The following is a 20136-nucleotide window of genomic DNA, read 5'->3' on the forward strand; positions in this document are numbered from 1 at the left end:
CAATACTGTCTACAGGCAATGGTTCGATTTCGGATGTCCTTTGCTATGCCCCCTCCCATAGTACTTTACAGAAGAAGAAGAGCTGGTTTTTATATGCCGACTTTCTCTGCCACTTAAGGGAGAATCAAACCGGCTTACAATCACCTTTCCTTCCACTCCCCACAACAGACACCCTGTGAGGTAGGTGGGGCTGAGAGAGCTCTAAGACTTGCCCAAGGTCACCCAGCTGGCTTCATGTGTAGGAGTGGGGAAACCAACCCGGTTCACTGGATTAGTGTCTGCCGCTCATGTGGAGGAGTGGGGAATCAAACCCGGTTTCCAGATTAAAGCCCACCGCTCCAAACCACTGCTCTTAACCACTACACCATGCTGGCTCTCTCATTTGGAACATTGGAATAACTCTCTTAGCTAACATTATGTAACTAATTTGAATGGTAGCTAACATGTATATTTCATACATCAGTTAGCTCATTCAGTTGTATTGTCCAAGATGGAAGTCATCACAATATAGAAATAGAAACAAGGAAGTTGTGTTAAAATCCAAGCCCAAATCTCTTTGAATTTCAGCACAGTTCACAAATAAGTCTAGTCATTTTGAGCTGCTGCTATTCCTTCTTTCCCCCAATCTTACCATCCAGTAGGACTGATGGGACGGGCCAAAAAGGAGAGTTGATCTTTGTGCTGTCATTAGGAAACTTCTGAGCTCAGATCACTGGGACTTGCAATTTGCTAAGTATTTTGGGCCCTTATTTAGAAAAAACCCAGAAGCACTGGCAAACTATGGTTCCTAAGGATTTGGGTGGTGGGTGGGAACTTCCTGTTTTAAGTCTTTATGACATAGTCTCCTTTTACATTTCTCCATCACAGCTACTGGAACATATGGGAGTGAAGGACCACACAACGGGGCTAGAACTCGAAAGCCTCGTCATTAGGGCCTGTAAAGAGTTTAATCCTTTCAGCGTAATGTAGTGGTTAAAAGTGTCAGCCTAGGATCCGGGACACCCAGACTCTCAACAAAATGGTCAGCAGCATAGTCCATGGGTTAGGCCTCTTGAAAAGATTAAGAACAGACTTACACACTTTTCTGTCATTATGATTTTCATGTCCCTACCTAGTTGTACCAGGTGAGTGTGCTATGTGTGATCCACTTGATACACTTGTTCACAGTGTGTGTGAATAGGGTGTATATTTTCCAGCGTTGGTTTACAGGAATGTGTACCTTCAAATATCTGTGTTTCCAATTGCATGGACTGAAGCCATTAAAAAAGGCATGTGTGAATTGTGAGGGTCTCATGTAGCTCTCTCTCTCTCAGCATACAAGTTAGGAGCACCAAAACCATAAATCCTGAAAAGTGCTATAGGGACACTTGCATTGCTGAAGATATTTGACAAAAATTAAGCTGCTGTCTATTACAGTGAACAGGATTCTGTAAGCTGCTACTCAAAATGGTATTTAGTAGAGCCACGCTAAATCCATGCCAAGGAAGAAATCTGACCTATAGCACCATACATCATCAATTTTACACCTAGAATAACTGGAAAATACAATTCCTTTGATGTCAGGTTTTTTTTAGAAAAAAAGAAAATGAACTACACATTGTTGAAGAGTTTTCTTAAAATCATCAAGACAGAAGGAGAAAAGTATTCCGTGATTTCAAAACAAATGCAATATCAACATTGTTTCCAGAAAGGGGCATTTCTTTCTTTGGAAAACAGTATAAAACATAACCCACATAAATCAGAGTCAAAGGCATTCCGTAGATATTGTTTCTTTCATAAGTTCTCATTTAGCCACTCAATGTAATTATTTGACATCTTCTGTCCCATAGATAGTGTGAGCGGACTCGTAAGGAACGATATAGCCCCATGAACAGCATCCTCTACATGATCGTGGATTACCGGAACTCCTGCCTCTCTAAGTCGAGAGACGTACATAATTCCATCATCTCGTAAGACATCATATTGACACGTGATAATGTATGTGAGAGGTAAGCCCCGCAATTTGGTTTCGTCAACCAATAACGGTGCTGCTCTGGGATCCAGGAGACCTGGGTATTTCTGTCCAAACTTGGAACTTCCGTGTGATGGGGTGGTGTAAATGTGGCTCTTTTTAAACCTTTCAGGCAGCCAGTGACTCCAGTTTACAAACTTATACAAACCGCTCGACTCTGTAGGACCGTGTTGGTTGGTCTCCATCGCTTCTTTTAGAGAGGTGTCATTTGTAAAATATTGGCTCCAGAATCTGACCATTAACGATTTAGGCAAAATTGGCATGTTTTCATTTTCTCTATAGGATGGCAGATCCAGATCTATGGTCTGAAGAGCGGGATAAATTAAAACTTGAATCTTGAGTTTAACTTTGACTTCAGGGTCATGAAGGAGCTGTAAAATTATAGGAAATGTAATGAATAAAGGCAGGGCAGATGGGAGAGCTAGCCAAAAAAACATGTTCTAATATACTGCAATATAAATAAAAATCGGGGAAAATCAGAAATTCCAAGTTTATAGGTTGCCTACTGCTTTTATTTTAAAAAATTGAAAAGTGCTGCTCACATCCAGTGTTTGCGCTATTTTACATTGATTAGAAAATCAATTTTACAATCATTGTAAAATAGCATAATTTAGAATTTTAATAGTTTGATATTTAAAAAATCTATTAATGCACCAGGTCTCCCTCAGGAGGCATGAACAAAGGAAGCTCAAATGTTCTCTAGCCTTCTCCCCAGAGTACGTTTTAACCCAAATCTAAGCAGCAGAACTCATGCAGAGGTCAGGGACTTACTTCCAAATAAGCAAGCCCTGATCAAGGTAGCCCAGGCTAGCCAATCTTTTCAGATCTTGGAAACTAAGCATGGTTAGCACTCGGATGGGAGACCACCAAGAAAGTCCTGGGTCTTTCACAGAGGCAAGCAATGGCAAATCACCTCAGAGGCAAGCAATGGCAAATCACCTTGACCTGAAAATCTCACCAGGGGTTGTCATAAGTCAGATGTGACTTGACAGCAAAAAAATTGTAATGATAAAGGGTACTCTCTTTGAGCATGCCCAAAATGCCTCTCATCCCTAAATAACTGCAACTCATCTCTGATACAACTGAGAAGAGGGGATAGATCTAGGGCAAACTGTACTATTTGCTCCTTTCCTTTTCATATATTTTGTCACTTCTTGATGTTACAACACATATGGAAACAAAAATTATTTGCACCTGACACTTAAGTGAGCAAATTACCCTTCGGAAAGACCTATGATTGGTGTTATTAATTTACATCTAGCCAAACAGGATATAAGGTTTATAAATTTCTGATATAATACCTTGTAAAGTGCATTTCTGGATGTGTTTTTAATAATCATGTTTTGTATAATTTGGCCACTGAGGAAGGCCCAAGAGGCCAAAACGCATATGCTCTGTTGGTAATCAATAGGGTTGCCAGCTCCAGGTTGGGAAATACCTGGAGATTTTGGGGGTGGAGCCAGAGGAGGGCAGAGTTTGAAACGGGGAGGGACTTCAATGCTATAGAGTCCAATTGCCAAAATGGCCATTTTCTCCAGGAGAACTGATCTCTGTCGCCTGGAGATCAGTTGTAATAGCCGGAGATCTCCAGCCACCACCTGGAGGTTGGCAACCCTAGTAATCAACAGTGTTTGTTTGTTTGTTTGTTTGTAACTGTTTATACTGGTGGTTTTATATGTAGCCTGTAATACAGGCCCAGTGTTTTAATCCTTTTTAGTGGGTACAATTAATAAATATACTACTTTATAAAAATTGTTAGTTTCCAGCTCAACCCTTAGGTTCCCCCTCCTTTCCTCTCACACAAAAATCAACTCCATTTTCTCCTCATCCTCTTCCAGCATTTCTTGATCCATGCCCTTCTTTAGCTAGCAAAGCAAGAGAAACACTGCGCCAGCATATTCACTCTCTCTGATAATAAGGGTAATAATTAATTGCACCTTTACTGCTGCAGGTGATCTGGCAATCCCTTCCCCGGAAGGAGGCTGCTCCAGTAAAAGTTTCTAAACTTGAAGCCTGGCGCAGCCCCAAGCTTCAGAAATCAAGGGTGGGAGAACTCACAGTTGAAGGAGGGAACTGATCTGCCAGTAGTGCCCTGCCTGCCTGATTCTTCAGCCTCCCAGACCAACCCAAGCCCTTTCCCCCCTCTCTCCTGGAAGCCATGTCTATCCCTAGGGTTGCCAACCTCCAGATACTGGCTGGAGATTTCCTGCTATTATAACTGAACTCCAGCCGATAGGGATCAGATCACCTGGAGAAAAATGGCCGCTTTGGCAATTGAACTCTATGGCATTGAAGTCACTCCCCTCCCCAAACCCCGCCCTCCTCAGGCTCCGCCCCAAAAATCTCCCACCGGTGGCGAAGAGGGACCTGGAAATCCTACGATAGAGATCTGTTCACCTGAAGAAAATGGCCGCTTTGGCAATTGGACTCTATGGCATTGAAGTCCTTCCTCTCCCCAAACCACACGTTCCTCAGGCTCCGCCCCAAAAACCTCCCACCGGTGGCAAAGAGGGACCTGGCAACCCCATCTATCTCCCACTTCTTCTCTAAAATTTGGACCCCTCACCACCCCTTTACATACTGGACAGATCCAGATTTTAATAGGGTTCATGTTAGATCTAGCCTTACTTCATTTCCTGATTCAGCCTCTTGAACGTGTAAACAAGAGGAGTTATCCCAAGATTGAAATGACTAACTTTGAGCAGATGCTGGGATTTCATGTTGTTGCCACTTTCAAATGTCTACCACTTACCTGCTGTGCCACAGCTGCAGCTAAATTTCCTCCAGCACTGTCACCCGACACACACACCCTGCTTGAGTCGACGTTGTATTGGTCAAGAACACTGCTTTGCAGGAAGTACTTCACAACTGCGTACACATCTTCGAACTGAGCTGGGAAATGATATTTAGGTGCCAGCCTGTAACTTTGTGGAAAAATTAAAAAAGACCTTCGTATTAAGCACTCTTGCTGCTGATGCAAAGCAAACCAAGGACATCTCAGGAAATTTTACACCTGTGTTTTTCCACCAGCTAAAATGACTTGTTTAATAGACATTTTATCATAGTCCCTTACATGATGCACCTGATCTTCTCTCCCCCCCTGCCCCCCTTCAGTAGACATCCCTCCAACTTTCCATTTTCCCTCACTGAACTACAATCCATTTTAAAGACTCACCACAATTCAATAATGTGTGTGCCAGATAACTTAGAACTTTATTATATATTCTTACGGAGAAGTGGGTTTAACTTGACTTTTAACAATCTCATCATTAACCGAATGTCAGTCTTCACAAGATACTGGTAGTCCCTTGGCACTTTAAGGACTAACTCAGTTTATTCCAGCCTAATGATAAAATGACCTCTGACTCACAAAAATGCTGGAATAAATGTTGGTAGTGTTTAGGGAGTCACTGGACTTCTGCTCAGTTCAGCTGAAACAGACTAACACAACCACCCCTTGGAAATTATTGCAAGCCGACTCCACTGATGAAAGCAAGGGAATGAGGCTGTGTTACAATCCTTAGGGTTTGCCACTCCTAGGATTAAGGCAGATATAAAAGGCTTATGGGTGGCTTCCATTCAGTTTTACAGGTGAAAGAAACCTGGCAGCAATACTAGTTAATTAAACATGGGCAGAGCCTTCAGTTTAGCCCGCTCCCCATTCAGTCCGCTTTCATCAAAGGGAAAGTAACGCCACGCCCACCTCATTGTTTCCCCCCTCGGGCCTCTGCTGCACAGGGAGGGAGGAGAGCAGGCAACACTCTCCCTTTACGCACTGCTCCAAGGAGGAAGCACTGTGGTCTCCTCTCATGTCAGGCACCAGGAAGAGGAAGTACAGCAAGCAGGAGAATGCCATAGTGGTAACCAGGTTGCAGGGAAATCTTAAACAGAGTCAAAGGGCTTAGAAGGGGGTAACTGTGTTTAGGATTGCAGTGTTAGAATTTTATTCACCCGCATGTACATCTGTCTCTTCAATAATGAGGTGGGGTTGCAGAACAACTGGGCAATACACAAGAAGTTCTCTTTTTATATTGCATCTGTCTTCATTGTGAGACTTTTACAGCCAGGATCTCACTTAAGAAGTGTGATCAGCGTTTGTTTTTTTTAAACGGAGAAGTCTGCTCTCCCCTCCCCTTTTACCTCTTCCCCTTTTGTCAGGGACAGAGCATGATGTTCCATTGGGTGGAACCTGCTGGGCAATTTGTGCAGAGGCTGCTGGGTGCCACCGAAAACCCGGGGAGGCACTAGGGGGAGCAGTCAAGCTTTTTCTGCCTGCCCGTCCTTCCCCCTTAAATGACAATGAGGTACTTGCTAGTCACCGAGGGGCCAAGCAGGAATTTTTACAGTACAACACCAGATAAGTATATGGTGCTGCTGCCTTTTTTTGCCTGCTTCAGCCTGTTGGAAAGGGGAATGGTGATCAGTTAGGCTCCTGACTAGAGGAGCAGAGAGAGTCGTCTTTTATGAATAGCTGGCATAGCTGTTTCCCTCGCTGTGTCACCCCTCCGATGATTTTGGGTGTTTGTTTTGATTAGGCATGCCATTTCTGACCCTCAGAGGTCGCCTTGTTCTTCCACTACGTTTCCCTGAGTTTTGCCCGCATTTTCAGGGACCTGTTTAAACTCAAATTTGAAAACGCAGGCAAAACTCGGAAAAACATAGGGGGAGAGTGAGGCGACCTCTGAGGGAGGGGTAACCACGAGGGAAACAGCTATGCATAAAAGGCCAGTGTGAGTTTTGGTCCAAAGCTAAAGAAAATTGGCAAGCACCAAGATGTATCCATGGATAAAAGGAATGGCCTAAGCCAGAATCTCATGTCCAAAAGGCTAGCGGGACTTCATGGAACTTGGCAGCAATATCTGAATCCTAATACTGAAGCAAAGGAGAATGAAGATGAAATGAGGCCTCTGTTGGCATGTTTGCTATGAGAAATATGGCTGCGCTTGTGCCAGGGTGGGGTTGCCTAAAGGTTAGCACTGATTTAGGAATGAAGTCAATAAAATGGTGTCACAGATCGGCTTCATAATAATCCCAAGTGACTGGTGGGAATGGAATAGTCAGTTGTTAGTTTTACCTATGAGGCTGAAGTCTATCTGACTCCAGTTAGGCTATGTATCATTCAGAAGAGGCTTAAGATGAGGCAGTCTCCTCAGTTTCACACCTGCCTTTCCCCAGTGATCCAAAGCACCTCTGCATTCAAAAAGTATTTTAAGACACTCTTGCTTGGCTGCTACTAACACCTCATGTTAAACTGTAGTAGGATCATTTTAGTATCTGGTAGTAGGATCATTGAGTATCTGCCTTAAGCCTAGGAAAGAGACAGAAAAGAAATATGGGGAAATGTATGGGTATGTTATCTTTGGTTGCAATGCAAAATAGAGTTTGGTGCTTTTCCACAATGAAATCAGTGGGCTTTAACACATCCATGTATTCACTGGATTGTGCCCTTTTTATTAGTTTTCCTATTCATGAGCACTGGGTGACATTGGGCCAGTCACACATTCTCAGCCTCGACCGTGGCAAGTATTTGGATGGGAGACCTCCAAGGAATACCAGGGGCGCCACGCTGAGGCAGTCAATGGCAAACCACCTCTGCACATCTCTTGCCTTGGAAACCCTATGGGGGTCACCATAAGTCAGCTTTGACTTGATAGCAAAAAAAAAAAAAATACACAGCAGGAAAAAAAATTCTGTTTGAACCATCCTCCCTTACTCGACTGATACTACGACAGCATTTAGCTTCTCTGAAGTCCATCTTGACAGGAAGTCGTAAGATTTCATGCCTGTAACAAAATGAGTGACAGAGTGCATTTTATTGTTCTTCTAAAAGAAATAAAACAAAAAAATTTTCCCAAAAAAGAATAACTTACAAAGTAGCTAACATACATACATATTAAAATGTTGGTATGTGCAAACAAAGAGAATAAAATCAAAAACAAATGCCTGTTGACCAGTCAACACATCAGTTGATTCCTAATTCTTCATCCACTCCGGCAAGTCACCTTTCTGCTCTCTAGAAAAAGGAAGGATTTTTACCAATCCCTCCCTCCCACTGCACACCTCTATGGTGCACCCTACACTGTCCCCCAAGATTCCATTGACTCCTGGGGGTTTCCTTTTCAGAAGCACAACAAGCTGCAGCAGAAGGAAAGGCATAAAAATTCTGCTATGCAAATGCTGCTGTGTTCACAATATTTATGATTCAATCCAATGCTTTAAAAAAGTGGTTCCTGGGCTGGGGACTAGGGGATTATAATAACTCTGAGAATTTTCAGCATTTCCGAAAAAAGCCGAATGCCCATACTGGTATGCATTTGTTTGTTTTTCGGTTTTGTTCGGATATCTGAAAATTTTCAGCTCCATTATACTCTATAGAGAATCTTTCTGGGGCTCGAGGGGAGGCTGTTTTTAAAGATAGTGGCACCAAATCTGTAGCATAGCTTCTGGTGACTCCCCTTACAAGAACTTCCAAGCTTGGTAAAGGCTGGGTGAGGGGGTCCAATTTTATTGGCTTCCAAATGGAGGAAAAAATTGGGCAAATAAAATTGGACCCCCTGGCCCAATCTTTACCAAACTCAGGGGTTCTTGTAAGGAGAGTAACCAGCAGCTATGCTGCACGCTTGGTACCTCTACATTTAAAAATACCCCCCCCCGAGACCAGCAAAGATTCTCCATGGGCTTCAATGGAGGCCTATGGTGGGAAATCTTTTCTCTGAGATTCTCCACTCTGACATAGGTTCATTGTAGTCTATGGGGAAAATTTTGGGGCCCCATTTTTTCCTCAATTTGAGGACCCATAAAATTGGATTCCCTGACCTAATCTTTACCAAACTCAGGGGTTCTTGTAAGGAGAGCTATCAGCAGCTATTATTATTTATCTGATTACTGTATATACTCGCGTATAAGCCGAGTTTTTCAGCCCAAAAAAAGGGCTGAAAAAGCCGAGCTCGGCTTATACACGGGTCAATACGGTAGGGTAGGGGAGGGGGAGGGGGGAGGAGGGAGGGGGAACTTACCGCCATCGCCGCCGCGCCCAGGCGCTTTCCTCCGGCCGGCAGCAGCCTGGAGGGGCCTCCTGCTGGCCCAGGAAGGCCGCGCTGCTGCCGCCGCTGCGCCCGGGCGCGTTCCTCCTGCTGGCAGGGGCCTTCCTTGGCCGGCAGGAGGTCCCTGCCGGCCGCTCTGCCGCTGCTCAGGCGCCCGGGCGCCTTCCTCCTGCCGGCAGGGGCCTTCCTGGGCTGGCAGGAGGTCCCTGCCGGCCGCTCCGCCGCCGCTCAGGCGCCCGGGCGCGTTCCTTCAGCCGGCAGGGGTTTTCCTGGGCCGGCAGGAGGTCCCTGCCGGCCACTCCGCCGCCGCTCAGGCACCCGGGCGCGTTCTTTTAGCTGGCAGGGACCTTCCTGGGCCGGCAGGAGGTCCTGCCGGCCGCTCCGCTGCTGCTCAGGCGCCCGTGCGCGTTCCTTCAGCCGGCAGGGGCCTTCCTGGGCCGGCAGGAGGTCCCTGCTGGCTGTTCCGCCGCTGCTCAGGCGCCCGGGCGCCTTCCTCCTGCCGGCAGGGGCCTTCCTGGGCTGCCGCCGCCCACGCACCCAGGCGCCTTCCTCCGGCCGGCAGGGGCCTGGAGGGGCCTCCTGCCAGCCCAGGAAGGCCACGCCACCGCTGCCGCCGATTCGCCGCATCTCCCGGTAAGTAGGGGGTTCAGGGGCTCTTCCCCCTCCCCCCCTTGGATGGCACTGGGGTCGGGGTGGGTTGGGTTGGGAGGGCCCGGGAGGCCGGCGGGAGGGCGACCTGGGGCAGGGGCCCTGCGCTCTAAAATGGCGGCCACCATTTTAGAGCGCAGCATTGCCGGTAAAGGGAATTTCTTATTGACCCTCGTCTTATACGCTGGTCAATAAGAAATTCCCTTTTCTGGCCTCAAATTTGGGGGGTCGGCTTATACTCGGGTCGGCTTATACCCGAGTATATACGGTATTAACAGCATCCTGTATTTGCTTAATAAATGCATGAAGTTTAATAAAATATTAAGCTCCTTCATGAAGAATATAGCCAAATATTTAATTGAACGTTCAGTCCATTGTAACTAGCTTAAAATTATCTAGTTCATGAGACTCTTTCCTTATGTTCAGCCATTATTTTTTTCCAGAATAATTCTGTTTTATAAATGACTGCCATATAACTAAATACATATATTGATTTCATCGTCTATTTGTAGTGTTGTTCTGTGGCTCTTCTAATCCTGAGATTAAGGCCTGCTCTAAATGTTATGCTGTATAGCAAGAAGAATTTATCTATGTAATGTTGTATAGTAGGGTTGCCAATTTAGTCGTGGGAAATTCCTAGAGATTTGGAGTAAGTGCCTGGGGAGGATGAAGTTTGGGGACGGACCTCTTTGGGGATGAAATCTCATTCAGCATGCCTTCTGAAAGCTGTTTCCTCCAGGGAAATGAACATCTGTAGTTTGGAGATTAATTGTAATTCCAGCAGAACTCCAGATTCCAGCTGGAGGTGAGGCATTTAGTCACTGCACGTGCAGCGATAGTACACCTGTTATCCAGAGTCCGGGCTAGCATTGTGCTGGTGTGCTAATGTTGCGAGTATAGAAGCACATGTTGGTGCATGGTTTAAACAAGATGCTGGGCACAAGCAACAATGCATGGGTTAGGAGGCCTTGCTTGCCATCCTCGTGATTAAATCTGGCGTAAGTAACTATATTTACAATTATGCCCAAGTCAATAATCCCTGCTGTTCTAGCAGCATTGGAATTTGCCAACTGCAAAATTCAATTTCATCAATTTCTCAGGTTTTTGGGGATCCAGAGGGAAACGTTCTTACCTTTTTCTGTTTTCTGTCATTTGAATGCCCTGACGTGAATGGCCCAGGCTAGCCTGATCTTATCGGATCTCAGAAGCTAAGCAGGAGCAGCCCTGGTTAATACTTGGATGGGAGACAGAGGAAGGCAATGGCAAACCACCTCCATTAGTTTCTTGCCTTGAAAAATGTACTTATGGGTTTCCATGTACTTATGGGTTGCCATAAGTAGGCTACAACTTGATAGCACATTACAAACACATAATTTGAACAGACTAGAAGTTCACATTATAAGTCTTGAATATGCACTCTTCATTGAAAACCCACACCAGTAAAACTCAGTACTCTTGCTTACCTGATCCTCCTACACACCATCCACCCCCATGAAGGTAAATCATTGCTCTTTTCAAAGTGTCAGGCTGCCCTTTAGGTACATACAAACGAACTGGAACATCATTAAATTTGGTGTCTGTCACAATGACCTTTTCATCAGATGCTGGTGGTGTATATTCTATAATTGTAATCTTCATCATTACGTCCATGTAGTTTGCAAAACCCAGCTTCTCAGCAATTGTAGCCTGGAAAATGACAGATAGTCATACCTATATATTGTGCAAGGCTCAAACTGCATAATACTCTACATTCATCAATTATCATTTTCTTTTACATAAAAACCGTAACCCAAACCCTTTAGTATACATATTATGATAATTAATCATTTATATTCTTATGTGCTCCCCCCCCCCCCGAAATTAGGTACAGTGGCAGCAACACATGGTTTAATTTCCTTTTGTATGAGTAAGCATTACAGACTTACGGAGCTTTGCAATATTTTAAAAAATATACATATTTATACAAATACACGTATCGACCTATAAGGAGACAGCATCAGTCTTTGTGGTCTCCCATATAACCTACTCCAGGGAGGTTACTCAGCATCTCTAATGATTATTCTCAGTGTCCTTTTCACTAAAAAAAAAAAAGACCAAAATCATTGAAGAGCTGACCCTATTCCAACCAAGAAGTCAAGAAGTCAAAAGGAATGGCACGAGCAACCATATCTAAAGGTCTAATAGATTTATCTGTAATATAAATTATTGATTGGGGTTGTCAATGCGGTCTCCATCCCAAATCAAGATTGAAAAGGATCAAGCAAAAATAAGTCAACCATTGCATGGTTGAACATCTAGCCCCAACAGGAAGTTTTTAAAAACAGGTCTAAAATTAGACAAGTTGTCCTTATCCATAGTTTTTTCAATGAATTTTTTTGATTTGAATTTTTTCAACTCCCTCTTTTAGTACTGGAATGAATTTACTCCCCTTGAAAAGGAATTCATAATCTTGTCTAGCAGTTCTGCAAGGTCATGCTAATTAGACTTAACCAGTCAAGATTGGCAACGATCCAGTTTGCATGTGGTAGGTTTCCTACTCACATACAAGCTGTCAGCTTCAGTCAGAGTGAGCAAGCTGAAATGATCCTAGCAATTGTGACAGCTGGTTACTTCAGAAATTGCCAGCACAGGCTCTGTAATCAATGTGGTATCCAAGCCAGACCATATATGACAACCTTGTCAGCAAAAGATGAATCAAAGCATCAAGAAGGCAAAAGATGCCATTGCCATCACCCACCTGATTGACCTGCAAATGACTCAATTTCCATTGGTTCAGATCTGAGATTTCAAGACCTCAAACCACACAGTAAAGCTCAGACAGACACAGTTTAGCTGATAAAGGTAAAGGTAGTCCCCTGTGCAAGCTCCTGGTCATTACTGACCCATGGGGTGACATCACATCATGACGTTTACTAGGAAGACTATGTTATAGACCTGCAAATGAGGTTCATGACATGTACAGTCAGAATCAATGGTGTATATCCAGCAGGATCTGCTTGCAGAGCTGATCTTGTGAAATGGGACTTGCTTACTTTCCTCTCCTGCTACAGCCCACTAATTACCCCCAAATATTATTCCTTATGGTCAGCGAATCCTTGAAATAGTACAAGGACAAAGAGGGAGTTTGCAGTGGGAGGGGGGAACCAGCAGAAATCACCATTCTGTCTTCTGAAGTTAGTGCTCTTACATCTTTACAATGAAGTGGCTGGATTTGCCACCACCATTCTGTAATTTTCCAATCTGTTCTCCAGCTTCACTGTAAACCAGGGGTCCCCAACCTTTTTAAGCCTGTGGGCACCTTTGGAATTTTGACACAAGGTGGTAGGTGCAACTGTAAAATGGTTTCCACAAAAGGCAGGTGTCAGGGGTGAGGTTGTGGATAACTCTAACAGTAACTCTTTATCATTTCATGCAGAAGATGTGTTTAACAGGATGCTTTTAAAAATGAACATATGGATCATTTCACTGTGGTGGCAGCTGCTCAGTTGAGTAGGTGGGGAAAGTTGCAAGTGGGAAAGTGTTTCCCATAGAAACCAACAGGAACAGAAAACAAACTGAATAATTAAAACAAATAATGACTAGAATCAAACTGAATCAAATATGTAAAAAAGCCTAAATTGATGAATTACAAATACCAGGAAGATACTGAAAATAAGAACATAACATAAGAACATAAGAAAAGCCATGCTGAATCAGACTGTTCACACAGTGGCCAACCAGGTGCTTCTTAGGAAGCCCACAAACTAGACGACTGCAGCAGCATCCTGCCTGTGTTCCACAGCACCTAATATAATAGGCATGCTCCTCTGATCCTGGAAATAATAGATATGCATAATGACTAGTATTCATTTTGACTAGTAGCCATGGATAGCCCTCTCCTCCATGGACATATCCACTCCCCTCTTAAAGCCTTCCAAGTCGGCAGCCATCACCACATCCTAGGGCAGGGAGCTCCACAATTTAACTATAAAGGAAGGAGGGGAGGAAGAGGCTAAGCAGTCAGACAGGTAATCAAAAAGAATGAAAAACTGTTTATTCAGGACAACAAGAAAGGTTGCCAAGTGTCCGGTAGTGACCCGGGCCATATTTTCACTGTCGCACTTGGGCTGGAAGCTCCTCCCAGCACAACCAGCGTGCTTTGTGCTCTTTGTGTTGGGAGGAGGCAGCGCCAAACCTTAATGTGTCTAGTATTTTTTTAAAAAATATCTGGCAACCCTAACCACAAGATATGTATAGACACAGGAGCTTCAAAAATCCTAGAACTCAATTAAACACTGAACAAGGAGGAAATTGCTTGGGAATGAAGAAACTGCCTTTTTGCAGACTATCACTGTATGCACGAAGAATAACATATCTCTTTCCATGCATTATAAAATAAGCAATCATTATAATTTTCCTGAAGAAAAGCACTGGGAGTTTGGGAGTGTCAGCCTTTTCAGTTTGTTTCTGAAAATCGCCCCACCTTTGCCGCCCAGTCAGGTTTCAACTTGAATGTTCCAGTCTAAGTTATTCAAACATGCTGTCAACTGAGATATAGGTATCACAGTGTATCTAGTCAATCACCCAAAGTGTTAACTTTTTTTTGCCATCAAGTTATATCTGACTTATGGCAACAACCCTTGGTGGAGTTTTCAAGGCAAGAGACATCAGAGGTGGATTGCCGTTGCCTGCCTCTGCGTCACGACCCAGGTATTTCTTGGAGGTCTCCCATCCAAATACTTGCCAGGGTCGACCCTGCTTAGCTTCTGAGATATGACAAGATCGGGCTAGCCTTGGCTACCCAGGTTAGGGCATAGGCAATTACACTAATCGATATGCAATCCTAAAGCTATTCTGCTAACTGCTTAGGTTAGCAACTGTCCCATTATGTAACCGGGGCATAAACCTGGCATCTTGCTGCTTATAAACATTGCACCAATGCGGCTGTTCTGATGCAGGGGCCAGATATGGGCATACTAGGGGAACAATGGGGGAGTAATTAGTACTTAACTGGCATCACAAGCCCCTCAGCCCATGTCTGTCTTTGCATGGGGACAGTGTAACATCAGGGACATGCTGCACCAGTATGGTTAATTAGCTGCTTCTGTGTATGCCTAACATAGGGGTGTCACTCCATGATTAGAGCATGTTGGCAGCGCAATGCTCTCAGCTACAATGCAGTTGGGTCTTTTTAACACTTCTTTTCTTCGCTGGGACAGCATAAGATGCTGACTAGCTACCCTAGAGTCATGCCAAAATCAACAGTGCACTGGTGCCTGGAGCAGTCAATTCTTTAAGCACACCAAACAATATTTAATTACATTTTGTTAATTATATGATGCAAAACTAAAACTTCAGTTGGTGCAGAATGTCTACTAAGCCCTAATAATGCCAGCTGGTGCTCAAATAAAATCTACAGTTGTTTTCACATGGAGACAAGGATTTCTCCACACACACACCCACCACCAGCAGAATACAACCTGTGGTCTGCATATATCAGATTCTGGGAGAAAAGGTTTGTGGGGTGCCCTGTTAAGAAATGTGGCCAGAGCACAGCAGGATATGGTTGCTAGGCTTGGCCTGATGACCAGCTGAAGACTGGGGGACAGGGACATGGGGGGCAACCATCAGCAATGGTGTGATGCCACTTCTTGGAAAAGCCCAAAAGTGACATAACACCTCTCTAGGAATCTCTGGATACTATGTGGTAAAACTCTATGGTTTTCCCATAGAGTTTTTGGCAATTCTAAGGGAGGCATGATGTCATTTCTGAGTCTCCCTGGAAGCGACATCATGCACACCATTGGTAGGGTTGCCAACCTCCCGGTACTAGCTAGAGATCTCCTGCTATTACAACTGATCTCCAGCCAACAGAGATCAGTTCACCTGGAGAAAATGGCTGCTTGGGCAATTGGACTCTATGGCATTAAAGTCCCTCCCCTCCCCAAACCCTGCCCTCCTCAGGCTCCACCCCAAAAACCTCCCACCAGTGGTGAAGAGGGACCTGGAAACTCTAACCACCGGCATTTTAAAAAAATATTTCTTCCACCCGCAGCTGGAGTGCTAGAGGGTACCTGTCAAAGCTAGAGCAAGACAACAAGAAGTCTGGAGTTTTATTTCTTTAAAACATTTACATCCAAAAGGACTCAAGTCACCTGCCAATGGTTCAGAACATAAAATAACACTAACAAGGAACTCAAAATAATAAAGGGGACTAAAATCTCAGCCCAAATAAAATATAGAGTACCAGCCATAATCAACAATTTCATTTCAAACAAATTTAAGTTCAATTCCCAACAATCCCACAGTTGGTTTTAACAAAATGCCCTTTGAAAAGGCAAATCACACATGGCCTTTAGAAAGACAGGCAGCCAGGGCCAAGTCTCTGGGAGACTATCCCATAACTGTGGAAAAGCAAACAACAAAGTGCAATTCCCAGGCAAAGCTAGATGAGCTTATCAAGAGAAAGAATGGGTTAACAAAGACTGGTAGGCAAACCTAAGAAGGCCCACCGCACATTATTAGGGTTGCCAGGTGCCCACTGGTGGCGGGCAAACCCCCGGTAATGTGCCCCTCTGAGGGCCGGCAGGCAATCGTGCACGAGCGCCGCCTCGCGAGGAGCTTTAGACCACTCAAATGCTTGCACACAAGATTTGAAAAGAAAACTCCCACCGATGGTGAGTAGGGACCTGGCAACCCTACACATTATACCAAATGAGAAACAAACTAGTTGTGCAGAGTAGGAACAGTTTTTACAATAAGAACAGATATAGACTGTATTAGTGGTAAGAACTTTCTCAGATCCTACCAGTGATATTATCTTCCCCTTCCCTTTACCCCATTGTTCTTATCCAATTAACAAAATAAAATATTTAATCATCATCATCAGATTGGAATGCTGAGGAACAAGCCAGGCATGCCTTCTAACATAAATATTGAAAAGAGGCCATTGGCAAAGATTGGGTTCAATATTTGCTTAGGGGCGTTGCTTCTTTTCTAGCTGTGATTTGATTCCTTTAAAAGCAGCCTGACACAAACAAATAGAGGTTAAGGTTGCCAGGTCCCCCCTCAGCTCTGGCGGGAGGTTTTTGGGGTGGAGCTGAGGCAGGGATTGCATGTGCATAGTAGCACCAATGTGATCCCATCACTTCTGGTTTGCAGCCAGAAGCCCCACATCGCAACGGGCCTTAAAGCAATCAGATCAGTGACCAGCCTAAGATAAACAGAGCCTTGACTACTTTGTATACATTTTCCAAAGCTGCAACATTTTTTGTAGTCAGTTAGCAAGAACAGCGGTTAATACCTTCACATCCATATTCATCAAAGAAATAGGTAAAAACTTGTACACTGAGTATGATCTTTGCCAAGATTAGGGATCATGGTGATACAGGCATCCTATAACAACAGTGGCAATGGGCCACCCTCAAAAATCTCGTTATACAATTGACCCAACTAACTTAGGGTTGCCAACTCCATCTTGAAAAATTCCTGGAGGTTTGGAGGCACAGTCTGGGAAGGGCAGTGTTTGGGGAGGGGAGGGAGGTGATGCCATAGATTTCACCCTTTGAAGTTGCCCATTTCCTTCAAGGAAACTGATCTCTGTTGTCTGGAGAGCCACCTGGAGGTTGGCAAGCCTATGTTAACATAAGAACATAATAAAAGCCATGCTAGATCAGACCAAGGTCCATCAAGTCCAGCAGTCTGTTCACACTGTGGCCAAATAGGTGCCTCTGTGTGTGTGTAAAGTACCATCAAGTCGTGTGTGTAAAGTACCATCGACTTATGGCGACCCCTTTTGGGGTTTTCATGGCAAAAGACTAGCAGAGGTGGTTTGCCAGTGCCTTCCTCTGCACAGCCGCTCTGGTATTCCTTGGTGGTCTCCCATCCAAATACTAACCAGGACTGACCCTGCTTAGCTTCTGAGATCTGACGAGATCAGGCTAGCCTGGGCCATCCAGGTCAGGGCAGGTGCCTCTAGGAAGCCCACAAACAAGACAACTCCAGCAGCATTATCCTGCCTGGGTTCCACAGAACCTAATATAACAGGCATACTCCTCTGATCCTGGAGAGAATAGGTATGCATCATGAAGACATTCTTTGCAAAGCAGAGAGGGAACTTTGCTGACTTTAATCAGCTCCCTAAATCCTATCACCCTGGAAATGCCCCCTTTAGCAGGTGCCAACTTGTGCCTGCAAAAATCATGGCGCAGCCCCATGAAACCCTATGGAGTGGTTTTATTGGGGTTTTTTTTAAAAAGCATTTCCAGCTTGCCGCACCCAGCAGCAAGCCGCTCACGAGGTGGCCTGGCTGTGTCGCCCCCAGGCGTGACTCTACAACCCTCCCCTTAAGATTGTGCTGAAAGTGGCTGACATTGCTCTCGAACACATGAAGAACACATGGAGCTGCCTTACACTGAATCAGACCCTCAGTCCATCAAAATCAGTATTGTCTACTCAGACCAGCAGCGGCTCTCCAGGGTCTTTCACATCACCTACCTGCCTAGTCCCTTTAACTGGAGATGCCAGGGATTGAACCTGGGACTTTCTGCATGCCAAGCAGATGCTCTAGCACTGAGCCACAGCCCCTCCCTTCTCCATTTTATCTACACAACAACCCTGTGAAGCAGGTAAGGCTGAGAGTGAATGACCTAGGTCACCCAGCCAGCTTCCATGACTCATTCAGGATTCACCCCTGGGTCTCCCTAATCCTAATCTATCACTCTAGCCACTACACCATGCTGGCTCCAACATGCAGATTATAATAGAAGCAGAAATTCAAACCTGCAGTAGCCATATTATTCTCATACAGATCCAATGCAGTATGTAGTTCATTCTATTTTGCACACAGCTGCATTAAAAATGGTATTAGTGTTAAGGGAAAGCTATTAGAAAATTAGAAAAAATGTTAGAAAATTGATTACTACTCAAAATAGCACTATTTCTTTATAACAACACTCTCTGCAGTCAATGTTTAAAATGTAAATCATAGCAGTTATTATCGATACAGCCACAGCTTTATATCTTAACAAAGGGTGCATCTCATTTTCCTGCTTCAAAGACAGAATGCTTTAAAAAAAAACAGAAAAAAGGCCGCTGCAGTTGTCTACAGCTGTACATTTTAAGTAACAGGTAGCTCCCATTCCATTTATTTGCCTGTCAACAAATAGCATATTTATAGCTAAAGAATTTGTAGAGAGATACATGCATAAATTCTGTTCCCCTCCCCATCTGTCATAGGTCATTGTAAAAGTACTTGGTTTGGGGTACTGTTCGCTCTAATTTTAGAACACAAACCTTCTGTGTTCTCTATTTTCTCTTTGTTGCCTAATTTCCCTGGGAATTTCCCTGGGAATAGATCTTGTCAATTTTTTAAAAAAAATCAGAATGATCCTTAGAATAAGCCAACGTTTAAACTTACCACATGTCCTACGGTTCTAAGAACAGCATTAAGTAGCATCAGCTTCCAACAATCCTCCACATTCTCGGGAACAGGGCTGTACAGATAATAAGCAACCAAAACAGACACCATCAGAAGGCCCAGGAACTTGATCCCCATGCTTCACTACTGAACGGCTTCTTTCAAGACTGATTCCCGTTGAACGTTTTCACTGGCTGTGAACAGCGGCCAGTCAGCTGACAGCAGCAAAGTTAGTCTGCAGTTTACGCACAGATCACACCCAGGAGAGGAGGCCTGCTTGATTCTATGGTTGTGCAGCAGTGTACTCTGTAATCGAGCATTCATCCAGCCTCCACGGGATTAGAATAATTGGCACTCCCATTTAGAGTTTATGCTTCAATAGCAAAGCAGGGAGTGGGGGTGCCGCCGCTGCTATTGATTCTGTCAGGCAGCTCCTGAAGCGGCTCTCTCTACCCAAAGGCAACAAACTTGTTCTTTGTAAAACTAAAGGGGCAAAATACAGCGTCAAGAGTTGCAACACATTAGCAAGTAAACTACTGGGAGGGGCCGTGGCTCAGCGGCAGAGCCTCTGCTTGGCTTGCAGAAGGCCCCAGGTTCAATCCCAGGCATCTCCAGTTAAAGGGGTGAGGCGGGTAGGTGATGTGAAAGACCCCTGTCTGAGACCCTGGAGAGCCGCTGCTGGTCTGAGTAGACAATACTGACTTTGATGGACCAAGGGTCGGATTTAATGGAAGGCAGCTTCATGTGTACTTCAACTGAATGATAAACTACATTTTTTGTTTCAGTGAAATAAGAGGCTAAATAATAAGAGCATGAGCAATTGGCATGATCACAAGGACAGGAAAATCAGTTTTCTTATCAGATTTTAGGCACATGAGGAGGAGGAGGAGGAGGAGAAGAAGAACAAGAAGTGGTTTTTATACGCCGACTTTCTCTACAACTTAAGGAAGAATCAAACTGGCTTACAATCACCTTCCCTTCCCCTCCCCACAACAGACACCCTGTGAGGTAGGTGGGGCTGAGAGAGCTCTAAGAGA

At 44.5% G+C, this 20136-nt stretch overlaps 1 protein-coding gene across 1 annotated transcript; it reads right to left on the bottom strand.

Annotated features, from left to right (window-relative positions):
* Positions 1–1773: 1773 nt before the first annotated feature.
* On the bottom strand, positions 1774–19237 carry AADAC (arylacetamide deacetylase). The gene is made up of 5 exons (XM_056849975.1): positions 19100–19237; positions 11166–11388; positions 7725–7794; positions 4764–4935; positions 1774–2382 (listed from the first exon to the last, which is right to left on the bottom strand). Exons 1-5 carry the CDS (start codon positions 19235–19237, stop codon positions 1774–1776), a joined length of 1212 nt encoding a protein of 403 aa, XP_056705953.1.
* Between the last annotated feature and the right edge of the window lie 899 nt (positions 19238–20136).

Source organism: Euleptes europaea, chromosome 5 (genome assembly GCF_029931775.1).
Source record: "Euleptes europaea isolate rEulEur1 chromosome 5, rEulEur1.hap1, whole genome shotgun sequence".
Classification (NCBI taxonomy): Eukaryota; Metazoa; Chordata; class Lepidosauria; order Squamata; family Sphaerodactylidae; genus Euleptes; species Euleptes europaea.

Coding starts and splice junctions, on each gene's coding strand:
- AADAC (XM_056849975.1), bottom strand. CDS start 19,237: ATGGGGATCAAGTTCCTGGGCCTTCTGATGGTGTCTGTTTTGGTTGCT. Junction 11,389..19,099: donor TTAGAACCGTAGGACATGTG/GTAAGTTTAAAC, acceptor GTCATTTTCCAG/GCTACAATTGCTGAGAAGCT. Junction 4,936..7,724: donor GCTGTCGTAGTATCAGTCGA/GTAAGGGAGGAT, acceptor TTTTCCACAAAG/TTACAGGCTGGCACCTAAAT.